Source organism: Manis javanica, chromosome 13 (genome assembly GCF_040802235.1).
Source record: "Manis javanica isolate MJ-LG chromosome 13, MJ_LKY, whole genome shotgun sequence".
NCBI lineage: Eukaryota > Metazoa > Chordata > Mammalia > Pholidota > Manidae > Manis > Manis javanica.
Window position 1 is genome coordinate 72,416,941 of NC_133168.1, and position 18,203 is coordinate 72,435,143.

The 18,203-nt window shown below is 47.0% G+C and overlaps 1 protein-coding gene across 1 annotated transcript in view; it reads left to right on the top strand.

Moving 5' to 3' along the window:
* SNX9 (sorting nexin 9) overlaps positions 1-6,891 on the top strand; it is an 86,118-nt gene extending 79,227 nt beyond the window's left edge. Inside the window, exons 16-18 of the mRNA XM_037023555.2 lie at positions 1,571-1,685; positions 3,428-3,519; positions 5,236-6,891. Coding sequence (XP_036879450.1) covers positions 1,571-1,685; positions 3,428-3,519; positions 5,236-5,283 — 255 coding nt within the window. The 3' untranslated portion in view covers positions 5,284-6,891. The remainder of the gene's footprint in view (positions 1-1,570; positions 1,686-3,427; positions 3,520-5,235) is intronic.
* The last annotated feature ends 11,312 nt before the right edge of the window (positions 6,892-18,203 follow it).

Consider the following 18,203-nt stretch of genomic DNA (forward strand, 5'->3'; position numbering starts at 1 on the left):
TTAATCATAGAAGCGTACAGAAGACGACACAGGTGAATCAGGCTGATGCACCTGCCCCCTGCTTGGGCTTCACCTGTGGGCACACTCCTGAGCCAGGGGAAGCCTCCTGAGATAATTGCAACTGCTTGGGATGTTCAAACAGCAAGGCCCCATAGCACGTTTAGATATATGGGTAGTTGTTTCGCTTCTTTTATTCTGTAAAAAGATTATTTGAAGGAAACTAGAAATATGAAAAATATTTATCCACATATTTAGGTCAGATTATCAAACAAAATCATCATGGGGTTTGAAATTCAAAACAATATTATGAATAATACTTTCCCTTATTGGTGAGATCCCTGTAAGCTGCTTGGGCAAGCACTCAAAGATGCTTCCCTGCCAAGATGACGTAAGGTGTTCTGTCCCTGAGCCTGACAAAGGGTTCCCTAACTAAAGTCAGAATGCTCAACATTGATTCTGTGTTTATATTAATAAAAAGGAAACTATATAATTGCCATCATAAAGGTATTTTTAGACTAAATAGAAAATTAGCTTGGTGTATCTTCACATCTTGATTCTGGTTAATTTTTCTCTGTTTCAAAATTGTACATTACCTCAGAATTGTGGGTATTTTATCCCCTGTAGTGCTCTAAGGTATTGTGATGTACTTGAATTTTTTAGGAAAAGCTCTATAAAAGGGTGTCTGTGATCCTAACAATCCTCGCATGTGGCCACTTAACATTCAGCTTTAGAATTAAAGTTTCATGAATGGGTAGTATAGATAAATAAGCTTTGTGCAACTTCAGACAACCTCATATAAAACTCAGAATATACATATATCAAATTGTGTTGTACACCATAAACTACTACAGCGTTAATTGTCAGTTATAACTCAGTAAAACTGGGGAGGGGGACAACTAAAATAAAATAAATGAAGTGAAAATAAAAAATTCATTTGAAAATCTTGGAACACTTAGCATGTAGGAATTTACAGCAACATTTAGAGCTCTTGGCATGGAGTCTGATTTATGCATGAGTATAGAGCTTTCTTTCCAGAGAGCTTTACTGAGCAATGCAGCACTACTGGAGTGAAACATGTTTGGCAGCTTTTACAACTACTTTCATCTGAGTATTAATATAAAATTGATTCAGTGCTTCTTTAAAAAATCACAGTAAAACTTACGATCACCACCCTTAAACACCAGCTTATAGCGTACCGTGAGAGTGCCCACGTGCATAGGCTAGATGTCCCTGATCAAAAGACTTTCTAAACCCACTAACACCGTTTCCGATTATGTACTCTTACTGTGACAATGACTTATGAATATTACAGAAATAGAGTGCTACTTTGTTCTCTATCTTGCTGTAGCGTAAAACTAGATTTCAGCTTAGTTACATTATTTAAGAATAGCAAACTTTTTGCTTCCAAGTGATTTAAGGGAAGTTACATTTAGTTGCTTTCCTGTGTTCTTATTTTTTGGGGGTATTCTCCTATTCAGTTACAGAGTATGTTAGCATTGTTATATTTTAAACTAATGACTAATCCTTTTAGCCCTTTTTTATTAACATCATTGCATTTTATATTTCACAGGGAGCAATAGAGAAAGTGAAAGAAAGTGATAAACTGGTTGCAACTAGTAAAATCACTCCACAGGACAAACAGAACATGGTGAAACGAGTCGGCACAATGTCTTACGCACTGCAAGGTAAGACAGAAGGTTTATGCAGAGCTAATGGAGATGTTTTTCCCAGCAAGGAAGCTGATTTCAGATATCTTCATAAGCGTCTTGTTTGCAGGATCCCAGTGTTAATGAAAGTGTAAAATTTATTGACTGTTAGACACATTTACTGACGTAACTGTGAAGGGCAACTGGATTAAACGTGCGTTTCCCCTTTTTTTTCCAGAGACACTGAAGGTTTTTTTATAACCCTTAATTTTAATATCAGCAATGATCTTAACACTGAGAGTCCAAAGCTCAGCTTTAGCAGTATGTAGCTTCCGTGCCCCGGACCACAGCCTGAGAAGGGAGCTGGGGTGCTGTGTTTTTTGGCATGATTTGACTATTAGTAAAAGAAAATAATAATGAATCTTTATATAGTGGAGTGTTTTCTAGCAGACAGGAGCAGCGAATGGATTTTCCTGTGTTGCCAAACAGATAGGACGTGCATGGGCAAAGGAGAGGGAAGGGATGCTCCAGTAGGAATCAAAGCCTACGACATAACTGGCCATCAGGAATAGAACATGCTTACAGGTTGTTGGGGAATTAATTTTGGTGACTGTGGAGGGCCCTGAAAGCCAGGCAGAGGGGTCTAGACTGGATGTGGGCATTAAGAAGCCAGTGAAAGGTTTTTGGCGGGCGGTAGGGAGCAGTGCTCAGGGGAGAAGGTTTGATGGTTAGGTGGGGCAGACATCAGTCAGGCAGCCCAGCCAGGAGACTGCTGCTTCTGGGTCTGAGATTCGGAGGGCAGAGGAGGTGCATGCTGGGGAGAGAATGAAGCGTATTTTTAGGCTTTTCCAGGGAATGACCTTCAGGACACAGGAATTAATGGGAGACCAGACTAAGGCAGTCAGAGGGCAGAAGTGAGAAACCGAATTGAAGATTTTAGTTTTGAAGGGTCTGAAATGGGGGGGGTTTGGTTTAGAAATTGTGTTTGAGGTTATCCAAATAGATAAATGAGAAGCTTCAGGTGACTTAATATAAAACTCAAAGCAATTAGCTTTTTATTGGAATTTCATGCCAGCAGTTGGCTTTCTAGGCTCAGACCATAAGGGAAAAATCAAGTGGGAAGGTGAGGAGCACAGACAAGGAAGAAGACCTCTCTGGCCTGGTGACAGGGTGGGGGTGGCATCAAAAGACAGATTTTGATAAGGGAGTCATCCGCTGAATTGATAAGATGCAGAGTGGGCGTCTGATCCGTCTCCCGGTAAGAGGCTGAGTTCTGACGGTCCTAGTGGGCCGTGGTGGCTTGGCTCCACTGCTGAGCGGGGGCTTGCATGCACGCATCTCAGCCCACAGCCGAGCCCTTCAGAGGCACCTCATGGAGCCTGCCTAGGCGCGGTCTCACTGCAAGAGGGCACGCAGCAGGGCCCGTTGGCTGGCTGGGCCCGCCATAAACACACTTGAAGTTCCAGACTGGAGTCATCTGCAAATATGACCAAGTCAGTTTCCTGCTCCATCAGTTTTGTTAGAATGATAGTCCACGTTTGGGTGATTATCTGTATTGGGTTTTATAGTATTTAACATGCAAACCAACGAAGATCATCCGCTTCCTGGAAAGTGTTGTTCAGATTGTTTTTCTAGCCTCTTTATAAAGTGATTTGTCAAGAACTAGCACTACCCTGAGCCCAAGCAGATTAAATGGGTTGATGATGAATGGTGACTAAGCAGGGAAACCAGGTGTTGTGTGAAGTCTTGGGGACTGGCTAACGTCTTGTTTTTTGTCGTAGCCGAGATGAATCACTTCCACAGTAACCGGATCTATGACTACAACAGCATCATCCGCCTGTACCTGGAGCAGCAAGTGCAGTTCTATGAGACCGTAAGTCGCCTGCCAGCCAGGCCCTGTATGCACACTCTCGGGAAGGGCACTCGTGGTCGCTCCCTTGACCGCACTGAGTTCATCGTTGGTGTTTTTTTAATCCTCAGTGCTAAGTCAAAGGAGGCTAAATATTGAGCAGGGGTCTTTTAATCTCTTTTAATTATATCTGCCTTTTCCTTTTTGAATAACACTGGGTTTAAAAAGGATTTCTTTTGAAGAAGAAGGGGTATTGGAAGCTAGCTGTGAGGCCCCAAGAAGTGCTTAGTGGGGCTGCGTCCCCTCCCTCACGTGTGCTCCGCCCCCCACCGCCCACAGGCTCTCAGCTTCTCAGCTGGCTCCTGGCAGCGGCAGGTGGCACCCCAGGCAGTCTTTGTGATTGAGGTTTCACGGTGTCCCAAAGGAACTGCAAAGAGAAAACAAGAGAGAGAAACATTAAATGTTTTCATTCAGAAACAATAGTAAAAACATAAGCTTTTGTACTTTGCCTAGTAATTTTGTTTCCCCAGAGTGTGCAGAAAACAAAGATCTAGCCTGAAGTGGAAACCCAGAAATCTAAAGACAAGTTCTGTCACATCATAATTGGCCATGTGCTGGCTGCTAAGTTTCTAAGTTTTCCACTATTTCCATGGTTTCATCTCATGTTTGCTCAGGAATAATGGTGGGCAAGCCCCAAATTCACAGGCACACATGTGTCATCTTTGGCCTAGACACCACCAAAATGTTCATCTCCACGACGGATTCTTGGAAGGAGCTGTGATTGGTGTGCTTAGTGCACGCTGTGAATGGTGTGCGGAGTGCAGTGCACAGACAGGATTCCCCGCAGTCTCCCGCCTTCCCGGCTGGGGCCCCCGCGCCACCCCGGCCTGCGCCCTTGTCTCCAAGCCTCTTATGATGTGTTAGAATCACAGGCTACATTTGTTCTATGTGAGAAAATAATTGAAAGGCAGCTTGGGAGTTCTGATGATGTTGATTGATTCATTAAATAATTCTTAAGCCCACGTGACATTTAATTATCAAAGACATTGTAATTCAATAAAGAAGCTCACATATTTAATCACTGTCTGCTAAATCTAACATAGTTCATGAGAACTAACCCTTAGATATTAAAATTTGCCTCTTTGCTCATGAAGCAAACATTTATTGAGTAGCTATTGTATACTGAGCACTTTTCCAGATGCTTAGGCTCCCAGGACGATTAAGTCTCTGTGTCCTTCGGGAGCGTGTGTCTCCCAGGGGGAAGCACAGGGATGCGGTCATGACCGCAGGCAGCCTTAGCTTCTTAATGAAGGTGCAGACCGTCTACACTGCAGCGGGTGTGGTCGGGGAGGCTGCTCTCAGCGGAGGCTCACGAGTCCGCAGGTGTACAGGAAGGCAGGGAACCTAGGCAAGCATGACAGCCGGGTCCACCGCACTCGCTGGAGGAAAAGTGGGGAGTCCGGAAGAGCTGCGGCGCAGAGAGGCGGGGTGGGGCGCGCACTGGAGAGGCGCGGGGCTTCCTGCAGGCCGGGGCCCCCCCTTCAGCAGCGCCGCCAGGGCTTGAGGGCTCCTCGGGCAGCGCGGAAGCTGGGTCGGTGCCCGAAGAAACCGGAGGCATAGACCAAGGTTAAAGACTGACATTTTTATGTTTAACTCAAAGGGATGGAAATAATAGTATACTATGAAGTCTTAGTGGGATTGCTATCTCAAAATTGCTCGTTTGTTTATTCATTTCACCAGATTGCAGAAAAGCTGAGGCAGGCCCTCAGCCGCTTCCCGGTTATGTAGAATAAAATGGACACCAAGAAACGCCGAAGTGCTTCTTTCTGACTTGGGGCAGTGCAGTCTAATTCTACACCCCTATCATCGAGAGCAAAAAAGAAAGAAAGAAAACCAAAAAGAAATAGAGTTGCAAAAAACTGCATTACTTTCCTAACCTGGCTAAAGTCATCTGTTACTTCAGGAGAGTCCCCGTTTGGTCATCTCCACGTCCACTGCTTAAACCAATGGGAATTGTCTCTGTTTTTGGAAAGTACTTTACAATTAGCAGAATTTTGAATGGAAAATTAGGGGTTTCCCCCACTGATATTTTACATAAAATTGTAATTTATAAGTCACCCACAATCTTCCAGTTCTTACCCAGTGTCAGATAATTACTAATTGCTTTCTTAGAAATATGAAATATGCCAGAATAAAAAATATATATATGTTTGTATATTTTTATAACTCTTTTCAGTCCTTTGGAATCCTATATATTTAGAAAATCTACATGTCTTTCACTGACATATTTATGACTCAAGTGCTTACGTTTCAGGAGAGAGGAAGCCAAGCGGAGCCCCCAGAGCCTCAGGCACCCTCACGTGCCTGTCAGCGGGCTTCCTGTGGCCCCCAAGGGCACAGCCTGGCAGAACCCTACAGCCAGACTCGCCCGCTCGGGCCCCTGTCAGCAGCGTACCTTCCATGAGGAGGGCTTGCTCTCCCCGCATTCCTTGCCAAGCCTGCCTGCAGGCGCGCTTTATGCTTGAGGGCACGTGGTGGAAGTGCTGACCGCTCCCGGGGTGGGGCCGCGGGGCGGGCTCCTGGGCTCTCCGCAGGGCGGGCGCGCTCCTGCAGACCCTCCCGATCTCCAGGGTCTTGATTAAATCTTCAGCTGTTGAGTCAGACAGGAGAAATGCCGTGAGAGAATGAGCGCCACTTGACTTGGATTGTACACAAGTGGGCCAGTTGGTATCATCTGAAAAATTAAAAACACAGTTTAGTAAACCTTTCCCATCCCCACCAAATGAAAAATCCAGGGACTGATAAGGGTGGCAGCCTGAATAACGTGCAGTAATGCTCAGAGCTTTTATGTTTAAGAAAAAGTACTAAGTGATGTCCTTCTGTTCTGTGTCCTGAACTGCAGACAGAATTATTCAGATCACTAGTACTTGATTGAGTTAATGGCATAAAGCAAAACATATCTTTTGTAGACTGGCAGCTTTTAATCTGAACGCTCACAGACACTGTCTTACTCCTGCAGACGAGTTTGTCCAACTGCCACAGTTGCCTTACATTATCTCTCCTGCTTTCATTTTTCTGACCTAATAATTATATTATAGAAAATGGAAGGTTTGGGCCGGCATAAATAAAGTGAAACCAAAAATAAGTAGAAGAGGAAATCATATGAACCTGAATATGAGAACTGCTTGGTCTTTAATATCACGGGTTTTTGTTAATGTTTTATAAGTAATTTTCCCTACTTGATTTTTCTTTTATAAAATCTCATAGAACAGTGTTTATGATACAGCCCTTTAATATATGTACAAATTGTAAAGACTATGTATAAATGTTTTACACAAATGTTAAGAGCATGTAGAAGCCAACATATAAATAAATTGTTAAAAACTGTACAGTAAATTCTCAAAGCACTTTTTCAAAACACTTTTTGCTGTTTTTGTGTGATTTTTCTTTTTTCTTTTTTTTTTTTTTACAATTGCTTCTCGTTGCTAGCTGCTGAAAATCATCCAGGTAATGAATTTTTCTCTGAAACTTACTTCTCCTGACATGAACTAATAATTCTAATTGTAAAGCCAGTCATCAATCCTAGAAGCATGTCCTATCCCCTGAATAGCTGTAAGAAACAAACGCTGATGCTCATGCCCTCTGTGTTAGGGCTGTAGAGAAGCAACCTAAAAGGTGTGTGTATATATTCCTTAAGTGAAGCTCACTGTGCTTGACATCCCATAACTTAATTCTGTGGTGTAAAAATCTAATGTTACACAGTAAGAATAAGAGAGAAAAGAAAGCTATTTGCTTTACACAAACACACAGGTGTACATAACAAAATCCGGAGGAATACTCGTGACAGTTAAAGTCCTCATTTCTGTAACTTGTCCTGTGGCCATAACATATTTCTACCTACTTTATTGCACTGCCCAGTCCATGTTCCCTTTGCCCTCACCAAGCAGCTCAGTTGGCTGTGGTTCTTTGCCCACTGGGAGGAGTTCCCTTGACTGTGTCCTTCAGGAGCACCCCAGGGAGGGGCTGTGTGTGTGGCTGTCCCTCAGGAGGTGCCTGCACCTCCTCAGAACCATCTGTAAACCAGACTGTATCTCCTCTCCCGTTGGCTGATGGTGGGAACGCCCCGTGAGGCTCTGGCTGCAGGAGGTGCTGAAGCAGGAGTGGGGACCCTGGGCACCTGGGCCACTGCCTCATGAATTACTTGGGCCTTCAGGCCTGCCTGGGTCAGGGCCCGTGCACCACTCCCACCTGATGGCTGCTGCCGCGTGCCCAGGCTCATGACGTGGTGGGTCAGGTAACCAGTTCGTGATGGGCAGCCCAGGTCACGTGGTCATTTGGGGACCCCTGGGTAAGCTGTCAGTCTACTAAGGCCCAGCGGCAGGCCACGAGCTGTTGCTCAAAAGGAGAGTAGTTTTCAGTGGAGGATGGAGGGCTTCGCTCCAAAGTCCCAAGGGCCTGCCCTGGTATTTACGTCTAGGGCCCTGCCGAAGGCTCCGCACAGCGTCTGCATCTGCCTCCGACGCCTCAAGGGCTGCTGGATCTGCCAGATCACCCGGCCCAGCAGCCGGGCTGCATGCACAACAACTTCGATCTGCTGCAGCTCCTTCTCTTTCCCCACATCAAATATCTGGACATCCTGTGGCTTAGTGAAGTTGACAGAGAAAAGCCATCACACCAGGTGTCCCCCTCGTATATATTCTGATTTGACTAGTCTGAGAACGGGCCCAGGAATAAGAAAAGGAATGTAAGTAAAGATGTCAAAACAATGGAGGCTGACTGAGCTAGGAAAAAGCCAAGGGAATTTGGGAGAAAGTGGAAAGTCTGTCACTGGATGCTGATACCCAGCAGACTGTCCAAGTGGCAGCACTTAAATGACCACATATATTTCATTCTCTGGATTTAACACATAGTGCTACATGTTGCTATTTTGACTTTTTAATTATTTGTATCAACCTTTAGATATCACAGATGAACTGTAAGTATAGAATGTTGACAATGTAAAAATAGGTAAGGAGAGGAGAGGTAAAGGTACAGTGGAAGAAAATGTCAATCTGCTTGAGCAAAGGACACGAGCAGACTGGGGTGTGGATGGGGAGTTCGAAGACCTCTCAGCAACTTTCGGAAATGCACAGAACTGTTACTGCAGTCACTGTGATGTACAGCCAAGTTTGAATGCTTTTGACAATTCAAAGGGCAGCAGCAAGTGTGTGCAAAGACCATTAAAACCTCTGGGGAGAAGATTGTTTAGCTTTTGAGTCAACAGTAAGTTCAAAGGTTTTTAGGTGGGAATTCATGTCCATATCTTAAGCAAAAAAAAAAAGTCATTATAAAGTTCCATTCAGCAATCAGTCCGTAGGATTTGCAGAACTCTGGAGAGAAACAGGTAATGTGTGACCCCGTGTCCAGGAACCTGGGCTATGCAAAATCAACTGCTTCTAAGTTTTGAGTAATAATTGTTTCAAGGGTTGAGGGCTTCCCACCCACCAGGCTCAGCTCCAGGAACTGCCCTACACAGGGGGGTGCCTGGAGCCGAGCAGAGGAAGTCCACTGGGGTGGGGTTGGTGGTTGAGTCACAAATTCTGGAGAAAAGTCACTGACTTAACTGAAAATGTTGGTTTGCCAGCAAGCCAGAGTCATGTGCGTCTCTGTGTGTAAAATGATGTCACAGCATCTGGTGTTGAATATGGACATGGTGGCCACCCACAGGCAAAGGGGAGCACACGGCCCCATCTGTTGTCTTAACAGCAACGGCTCAGCCAGGGGAGCCTCCAGGAGATGCTCGACAATGTCCGGAGACACTGAAGAGGTTATGTCATCTGGTGGGTAGGAGAGATGCCACTGAGCACAGTCCAGTGTACAGAACAGCCCCCACAATAACAGATGATCCACCCGTAATGTCAAAGTACCAAAGCTGAGAAACCCCACTTCAGAGCAAACAATTACCGTTTGCCTGGGACTCAGTTGGTGATTTCAGATACATACAGAAGGTGCTCAATAAATGCATGTGGACAAGGATAAAAAGCTATTACCAATAAAATCTAAAAGAAGAGCCCAGGGTAGTGCTGGAAGAGAGGGCCACAGGGGAAGATCTAAAGCTGCAGGTGCAGGTCATGGCCCAGGAGGCGGGACATGGACTGGGTTCTTCTAGTGGTTCTCTGAGGACATGATGATGTGAACTTTATTATAAAGCTATATTTTTATGAATGTTTTAAACAATGAGCTTGTATTATAATTTTTTTAAATTGTCTAATATGTTAGAACAATTTAGTTTCCCAACTAACACTCATTAGTACCGATGTACTGACTTCCTCCACACATACCAGATTTCAGGTCAACCTTGTGACTCAGGAGTCAAGTTTGAGGACCCCCCTTCCAGGAGGAAACCCTGGTGATATAAAGCATCTGAATTGGGAACTGGAGCCCTGGGACCTGGTTCCCAGTCTGATGCCAACGTCTGTCACCTTGAACAAGTCCTGTAAGCTCTCCAGACCTCAGTCGCCCACTCCGTGGAGTCCCAGCGTGGGGACAGATGCACCCCAAGGCCCTTCCCGGCCCTGAAACCCCCCTTAGTCCCTTACAGAAGGGCAGGGTGGGGACTCAGGCCCATGGCCTCCTGGCTTCAGCTGGGGGTAGCACCTCTCCGGTACAGCCAAGCTGGGGCTGCCTCCCAAGGGACCCCTATGGGACACAGTCCCAGTGAGTTTAAGGGCAGGATGTGTCCCAAGCTTGCTGCTTTCATCACTCATCAACCCTGCCAATTCAAAAGCAGAACCCAGGCACCCGGGTGCACCAGATACATCTCACCTGGCAGGAGAGAAAGGTGAGCTTCAGAGTAGATGTGAGCCAGGTGAATGTCGGGACGCCCTGTTTATCCCACAAACCGTCCCGACCTCAAAGTGGGCAGCAAGCATGAACCGGCTCCCACAGCAGTGAGTGGGTTGGGGTGCAGGTGTAACTCCTCTGCAGGAGTTGCTCACTGTTCTCAGAGGGAAGTCAAAGCCCAGGAGTGGCACCCTCTGTTCCAGGCCTCCCCAGCTCCTTAGAAGTTCACCAGCGAGTATTCACTCATTTCTTTGCCTTGAGAAACTGATCCCCCACAAAATATGAGGGACTTCTGTGATGTTTCTGCTTCTCAAAGTAGGTGTCAGCTGGACAGCACTGAGGCTGTAGAACCCGCTGCTAGTGCCTGCAGCCTCTCAGAGAATCGAAATTGGCCGAGACTTGGAGAGCTTATTGTATGAACATTAAATCCAACATCATGATGTGATGTTCTTTGGCTGGAAAACCAACCTGAAGCATGCGACAGACCTCGAGTGAAGACCTGCCCTTGTTAAGATTGCTCCCTGGAGCTGGAGGCAGCCCTCAGACAGATGCCAGCCACGCCTGCTCCCCACTTCTCACTCCTGATTTGCCCAATGTAGGTGATTTTTAAATTGATTCTCCTCTCTGATTGGCACTGTATATTTTTGGCTGTCAGATAACAAACTATTTTGTTTCCTATCCATCAGATGAAATAATGCTCATGTGAAGATGGGAAAGGGTGATTAATAGTGGAAGGGTGAGGAGAGAGTGTGCCTGGGACCCTGTAGGGTACCAGCTGTGTCCAGCTCTTCTCCATCACCTTCCCACACAGATCAGGAAACAATCTCAGGCTAAATTCAATTCATTCCTTTATTTAGTCAAAGTCGGCTATTACACTTAGTGATTCACCTGGACTTCGAGGAGATGCCATGTCTTAGCCACAGAGGACCACTGTCAGCAGAAGGCGCAACATGCAGGAAAGCCACCAGGCAGGAGGCGCAAGCTGGATACAGGACCTGATGGGCCGTGTGGCAGGAGCAAGGGCATGCAGCCTGGGCTTCCAGCTGGCAAGCCTGGCCTTCCTCCTGGAGGAGCCAGAGCTGTGGCTGGATCTGCATTTCTAATAGAAGACAAGCTTGAGTCCCTAGTATGGGGGGTTCCTGTCTGAGGGCCCTGCCACACGCTCTCACACTAGCTGGTGACTCTGGCCTGTCTCCAGCCCTGTGTGTTCTGGGGCTTCTTTGGCCTGTTGATTTCTCAGGGTCATATCATTACCTCCCAGATTTTCCCCACACGGAGGCATATGGTAGCCAGCCTGTCTTGTCTTTCTGGGGGGACTCCCTGCAGATCTCCACAACACAAAAACTGTTCCCCACCCACCTTAGCTCTTCTCTCCTGTACCCTGCCTCCAAGTCCTACCCACCTGCTTCCTCATCGTGTGCTGGAACTGGAATCTGCATTCAGGCATTAGCCTGGCCCCCTCCTGGGCTCGCCTTGTTTGTTTCTCTTCTCTTCGTGATCAGAGTCCGGCACCTCCTGTTGCCTAATGTCCGAAACCAGTTTTCCTACACTTGATCCATTGTTCACTTTAAGGAAAGCTAAACTGGCCTCTATTACGCCATCATGGCTAGAAGTAGAAAACCTGTAATTTATTTTTAAGATGTAAGGTGGGGTAGTTTTCCCATTCACAGAGAAGATCTTCACACACACATTCCTCAAAACTCATTTTAGTTTTCAAGCACGTACCAGCCATCCCTGCAGTAGACAACTGCCATCATCATTCAGTCGTCACCTGCTCTGGGCCCTCCGGGGAACCGTGCCTCCCAAGCACCCTTAAATTAGGCATCACTAGGTGACTTGCATTGGTCAAAGAAATGTAGTTGGGGGAAATGGTGCCCTTCCAGGTGGAAGCATGTCAAAGCTGGCATTGCTCTCTCCAGCTCTTCAGTCCCACAGTGACAATGGGCGTAAGTGTTGACATCAGGGGCCAGAGGGTCTCAGCAGCCTAGAACACTGGGCCACGCGGAGTGGGGTGATGGCCTAGAGAGCCACTGGGCCTCATGGCAGAATTTTCAGAGTAAGAAATCCCCTGCCTTGCGGAGCCACTGAGCCCGGGAGTGAACCACACATAGCCTATCCTGACCATATATGCCCCTTTACTAAGCTGGAGTATGTCACCCTGACCCTAAACAGGTGTCAAAAAATATGTTGGCTCAATGAATATTTGAAAATGCACCATTTGGAAAACTATTGACCCACCATAAAATCAAGAGCAGTAAGAAGCAAAACACAGCCAAAATTTACAAAAGGAAACAACCCATTTTTGTGAGGTAGAGTTCTTGTGTTGCTTTGTTTAACCCACCCCCGGATGCATCAGCCCATTGTAGGCTTACTCTTCCCTTGCCACTCATCTGAACAGGGTGGAAAGGAACGGCATAAATGGTGCATATACGTCTATCAGGAGAAGAACTGGCCCCTAAGGAATGAAACTTTGCTTTGAGGCCCCTTCAGTTCTTGATCCTCTTCTTTTACATTATGTTAGCCTGGCATTTTCTACTGTGTTGGAAATTTCTTTGTAGTTAAGATTTATTTCCCAAACGCCTTTAGAGAGAGTTTTGTTAGCAGCTTCTTCTCCTTGCTTCTGCAATAGGAATTCTCAGGCTGTGGTCCATATAATACAGGGGGTGTGCATCAGTGAATCGCATGTGGTTGTTGGCAAATTATTCATGTGCATATTTTACACTTTTATCAGATTCTCATGGATTCTTATGCCTTAAAGACAATTTCCCCACCTAGCCACACTTTCATCTCTAATTTCATCAACTACATCCCGGTTTCTTTCTTGCAACTGCTTCCCCCTATTTTCCCTTTTTCTTATAACACAGGAAACTGCAGGAATGTCATGAAGAAAGAGCGTTGGACAATCTCCCCAGTGGGTGGGCAGGTGTTTCACTTACCCTCGAATTTTCCGGCCAATTACCCAGGTCAGCCATCTGAGCGCTTAATCTGAGCCATCCTTGTGGAAAGCACCCTGGCACTCTTCATGCTCAGAAGAACCTGGTAAGTGAAGGCAGAGCAAAGATCTCTGTTTGGCCAAAGGAGGGGAAAGATGACAAGTAGCTGAGCCTCAGGGGAAATAGAGTGAATGTCCTTCTGAAGAGGTGTGTTTCCATTCAGAGCTGGCTGCCCTGTGCGGCTGCGTGGAGTGAGATGTTTGCGTGAAGAGTTTTGGAAAGAACAGGGAAAATTAGGCAAAGAGAAGGAAAAGAGAGGGTGCAGTTGCATATAAATACTACTCCCTGATGACTCTTGGCACTAAGAGGCAGAGAAAGCTTATTTAACTAATTATGAGCAAACCTTCCAGATATAAAGAGAGTGAAAAATAATCTGGCTGTCTAGGCAATATTATTGCCTAAATAAATACGTGCAGGCTGCCGGTGGTCTGCTGGGCACTGGAAGGCAGAAAGCAAGTCTGCAAACAGCTCCCATGGCTGTGACCCTCTGCTCGCCCCACGAGGCTTGGACGGGGCAAAGCATGGAGTCATCGCAGATGTTTAATGAATAAAAGAGCTTGAAAACACAAACTATGGGGCATTTTTATAATACAAAAGCCATGTCTTCATTAAGAAACAGAGCTCCTCTCTTAACAAAGGGCTGTTTAGGAAGCCATAGAAGTATGGATCCATGAGGTGGCCTGAGCCAGGTGGCCTGGGATAACTGCCTTTCTGTTGTGCTCACAGAAGTGTGATAGACCCGTTTTTAGTTACCCTTCTTACATGGATTCCTGTTCCCTTACATGCTTAGAACTGTCACATAGCTTGATCAGCAAAAATGCTGTAATATTCTTTCAGTTTCTATCAGCTTCTTATTTCACTCTACCATTTTTTCCACACCCCTTGTAGAAATATGTCCATCGGCAGAGTGACAAGGTTGGTCTCCTGTTTCTAGAGCAATTTTGAAAGGGCCAATGATTCGTGCATTCGTCAGCAAACGGGAAAACCACTTTAGCCTGCTGAATTTGTCAGCAACACAGTGGAAAAATGAGTTCTTTCAAATAGATAAAAGATGAAATCAGGGAGGTGGTGTAGCCAGGAGAAAACACAGGTTGGTATCTCACAGCGGGTGCTAATCAGGGCTTCAGGGCTCTCATGAGCAAATCAGAAATCACTCCTGTCCTTTCTGCTTCACCATGATTGCCTTTGGAGGAAGTAAATGACATATGGAAAAAATTAAAATAATTTGTAACTGTTTCTAAGGCAACGTTAAGCTTTATGCTAAAATAACAAGACTGCTTATCAAATGCTGACTGTGCTAGACATGGCGGACCCAAACCCATTCACTCCCAGCCCCTTTGCTCTTGTCCTTCTTGACTGAAGAGATTGGAAAAGTCTCCATTGTAGCTGATGGGGGCATGTGACAGTGTTCAGGCCATGAGTCTTAAGTGGAATTTTGTTGGGGGCTTTTGGAGAAACTTTTGCCTTTTTCTTATATAAGGCACAGACATGGATGACCTGGATTCCTCTCTTCTTTCTACCTTGAATATCAGTGTCATGCCTGGAGCTGAAGCAGCCGTTTTGTGATCATGAGACGACAAGCAATCCAACATGCTAACAATGATGGAACAGAAAGAGGTTGCCTGGGTCTTTGACAACATTGCTGAACTCTGGCAAAAGAACTACCTCGAGGCTTCTTATTTAAGACTTTTACAGTAGAGTTTTCTGTTACTGCCCACTAAAGCATTCCAAAGTACCCCGATACATGTAGTTATAATATGTTATTACTGGAAAATATATTATTCAGTATATAATATGTTATTGCTGAAAGATAGACTAAAATAATTTTATTACAAAGCTAATTACCATGTAGTAATCCACAATTCCACTCTACTTTTCAAAACTAACTTCATGATGAAACAAAATTTAAGAACTTTTTTCCATGTGATACTTTTCAAACATACAGAATGTAGAAAGCATAGTTTATTTTAGATGTATATTTCACTTATAAAATTTGTATTTTAAATTTATATTTTATTTTAAAATTCCATTAAAATTTTATATTTTGAAAGTTTTCAAACATACAGAAAAATAGAAACATAAAGGAAGTTTCTCCTTTCTCATGTACCCACAGGAGGGGTCCTAACGCAGGCTCTGTCTGCATCCCTCAGGGATGGAGAGCTCACTGCTACACAGGAAGTCTTTATTTTTAACCGCAGCACACTCTAATTGCTGGAAAAGTCTTCTGGGTGTTGGACTGAAACCTGCCCCTCGGAACTCGGCTCTCTGGACTGAGAGGACACAGGCCTTGTCGGAGAGCACATCATGGCGCTTTTTCTCTCCGTGGATCTTGTAACCCACTGAGAAGGGCCTTTCAGAGAAGGTTAAGGAGAGAAGAGAAACAGGCTGTCCAGCCACTGAAGTGGGAGCCTGGTCAGGAGGCCTGGGCCCCGTCATGAACAGGGAAGGTCAGGGGAGGTGCTCCCACACCCACCCCCTTCCTCCTGCCCAGGCATCTGTTCGCCAGGCTCCTGTGCTGGCACTTGGCCCTGGGAAGAGCTGCTTCAGCTGACAATGATGGAACTGCCAGCCTCCAATCTGAGCAATCATCCTCCTCTGGCAGCTTCTCCCAGAGCATGGAGTTGAACTTGAGCAGTATGGAGCCATGGACAAGCAGATCCTAGCTGTTCCTGGCTATTCTGTGCAATAGTCCACACCCCCACCCCCACACCACCCCAGCACCTGGGACAGGGGTGCTTTGGGTGTTTCTCCAGCTGTGATACTGGGTCGGGGCTGAGGTGGCAACCGGTATGGCTGAGTGCAGAGCTCAGCCTTGCTCACAGTCATGAATGAAGCACCCTGGTGCCCAGAGCCCACTGGTGCCCACACACACACCAGGCCCTGCACCATCCCATCTAACGTCGGGTGTTGTTGATGGTCAGCAGCAGGCCAGGAGGGAAGGAGGGTGCCCAGGACCTGGGTGCAGAGAGGGCCACATGAGAAGGGCTGTGGGATGGAGGGAGGGTGGGGGACAATGGAGCACTTCTGTGCCCCACTGGGAGAGAGGGACGGATGGGGGACGCAGGACCACCTGAGTCACTGGGCCTCTGGAGCTTGCTGAGCACACCCCATCTGCATGGCAGCCAGCTGCCAGGCACACTCTGATGGGGAGGTCCCTTGGTGTCTGGGCCAGCCAGAGTGCATCCTTGGGGAGGTCACAGTCTTGAGGGTTCTGCAGCTTGAGGTACGTTGTGAGAAAACCTAAATAGGCCTAAACTTCAACTAAAGAGCAGTTCCCTTGGCCCGAGGTGGTAAGTCCAGTTTTTTGTGTGTTAGTGTGTAGATAGCTATAGATAGATCAGGGTCTCATATTCCATTTTTACAAAAGTAATAACTTAATAAAATGAACTTCCAAACAACCCTCCTATTAAGGCGGCCCAGTACCCGTCCCACAAAGTAAAGCCCAGCAGAGCCAGACAAGCTTCCCCAGGGAGCTTAGCCTCGTGACTCTGACCTCGTCTGCCCGAGAGGTGGATGGTGGCCAGGACCTCCCCTGCTTTCTTCACGTCTGGTAAATGTCAGCTCACCCAGGTGGCCCTGTTTCCCTGGACCGCCGGCTGCCTACCATAGCCAGTGCAGACCCTCTCCCCCATCTTCTCCAGTGGCTGTAGCTACTTGGCTTTTCTCTCGTATTATCAGTGCTTGTGCATCAGTGTTTCAACTCTGGACTCTGCGCGTGAAACACAGGCATGTGTCATCTGAGCTGCCCTCTGCCCAGCGTCTACCTAAGGAGCTTGATTTCTCCCCAGCTCCCTGCAAGTGTTCACCTGTTCTTCCTTCCTTCACTCAACAAGGACTCGAATGCCAGGCACTGGGCGTCCGGCAGTTACTGAGCAGGCATGCACCTGGCTTTACGGAGCCGGCAGGACCATGTAGAGGTGGCTGCAATGTATGGAGTGGCCACTCAGGTTCAAGCATGGTTCCATGCCCTTTGCCTGCAAACATGAGGAACCTGGGGCACCAAGAAGCTGAATAAATTGCTCAAGGTCACCCGGCATGGGAAGGGCAGGTCCAGGATTCCAACTGGAGCCACCAGCCCTTGCATTTAACCCCCATGGGACTGTGTCTGAGTGAAGGTGGCCGAGTGAAGCACAGCTGTATGAAGGATGCAGAGGGAGCTGCCACCGAGGGCAAGCCCAGGGGAACGTGGGGGAAAGTGTGCTGAGACCCCCTCGGGGATCCCACGTAGATGGAAGGAAGAAAGCTGATGAGGACCCAGCCAGGGGGTGACAGTTCACACTGGCACTGGTACTGGTGCTTGGCCTTGGCACGGAACCAGGTGAGGGCAGTATGCCTGGAATTCAGGGGAGGTGGGAGGGCAGCATCAGTAGGAAAAGGGATGGCATCCAAATGCCATTAGAAGCTCTGACGAGAGGTGACATGACATGTGTGGCAAGGAGAGGAAGCAGAGGCCAGTCGCTGCCAGAGTCCAGTGATAGGATGGCCACGTAGTCAAGAGGAGAGGTGGGCCCAGGTGAGGTTTACCGAGTCGCATATCAATTGGTAGTCAGCCCTGGATGGACACTCCCAGCTTGCTTCCACTGTCCCTGAGCCGGGCTGGGAAAGCCCTACCCTTCTTCAGACTGGCTTCATTTCAAGTTCATAGCCTCTGAGAAGGGCCACATAAGAAGGGCTGCTGGGTGGAGGGAGGGTGGGGGACAGTGGAGCATTTCTGTGCCCCACTGGGAGAGAGTGACAGATGGGGGACGCAGGATCGGGAGGTTAGGGAAGGAGCAAAGCCCCTGGCCAGGGAAGATGGACAGGTCAGAGCACTCCGGAGGGGACAGGGCCTGGTCCTCCCCATCACAGCTGGGAGAAGATGGAGGAGATGAGGTCCTTTTCTTGTGGCCCTAC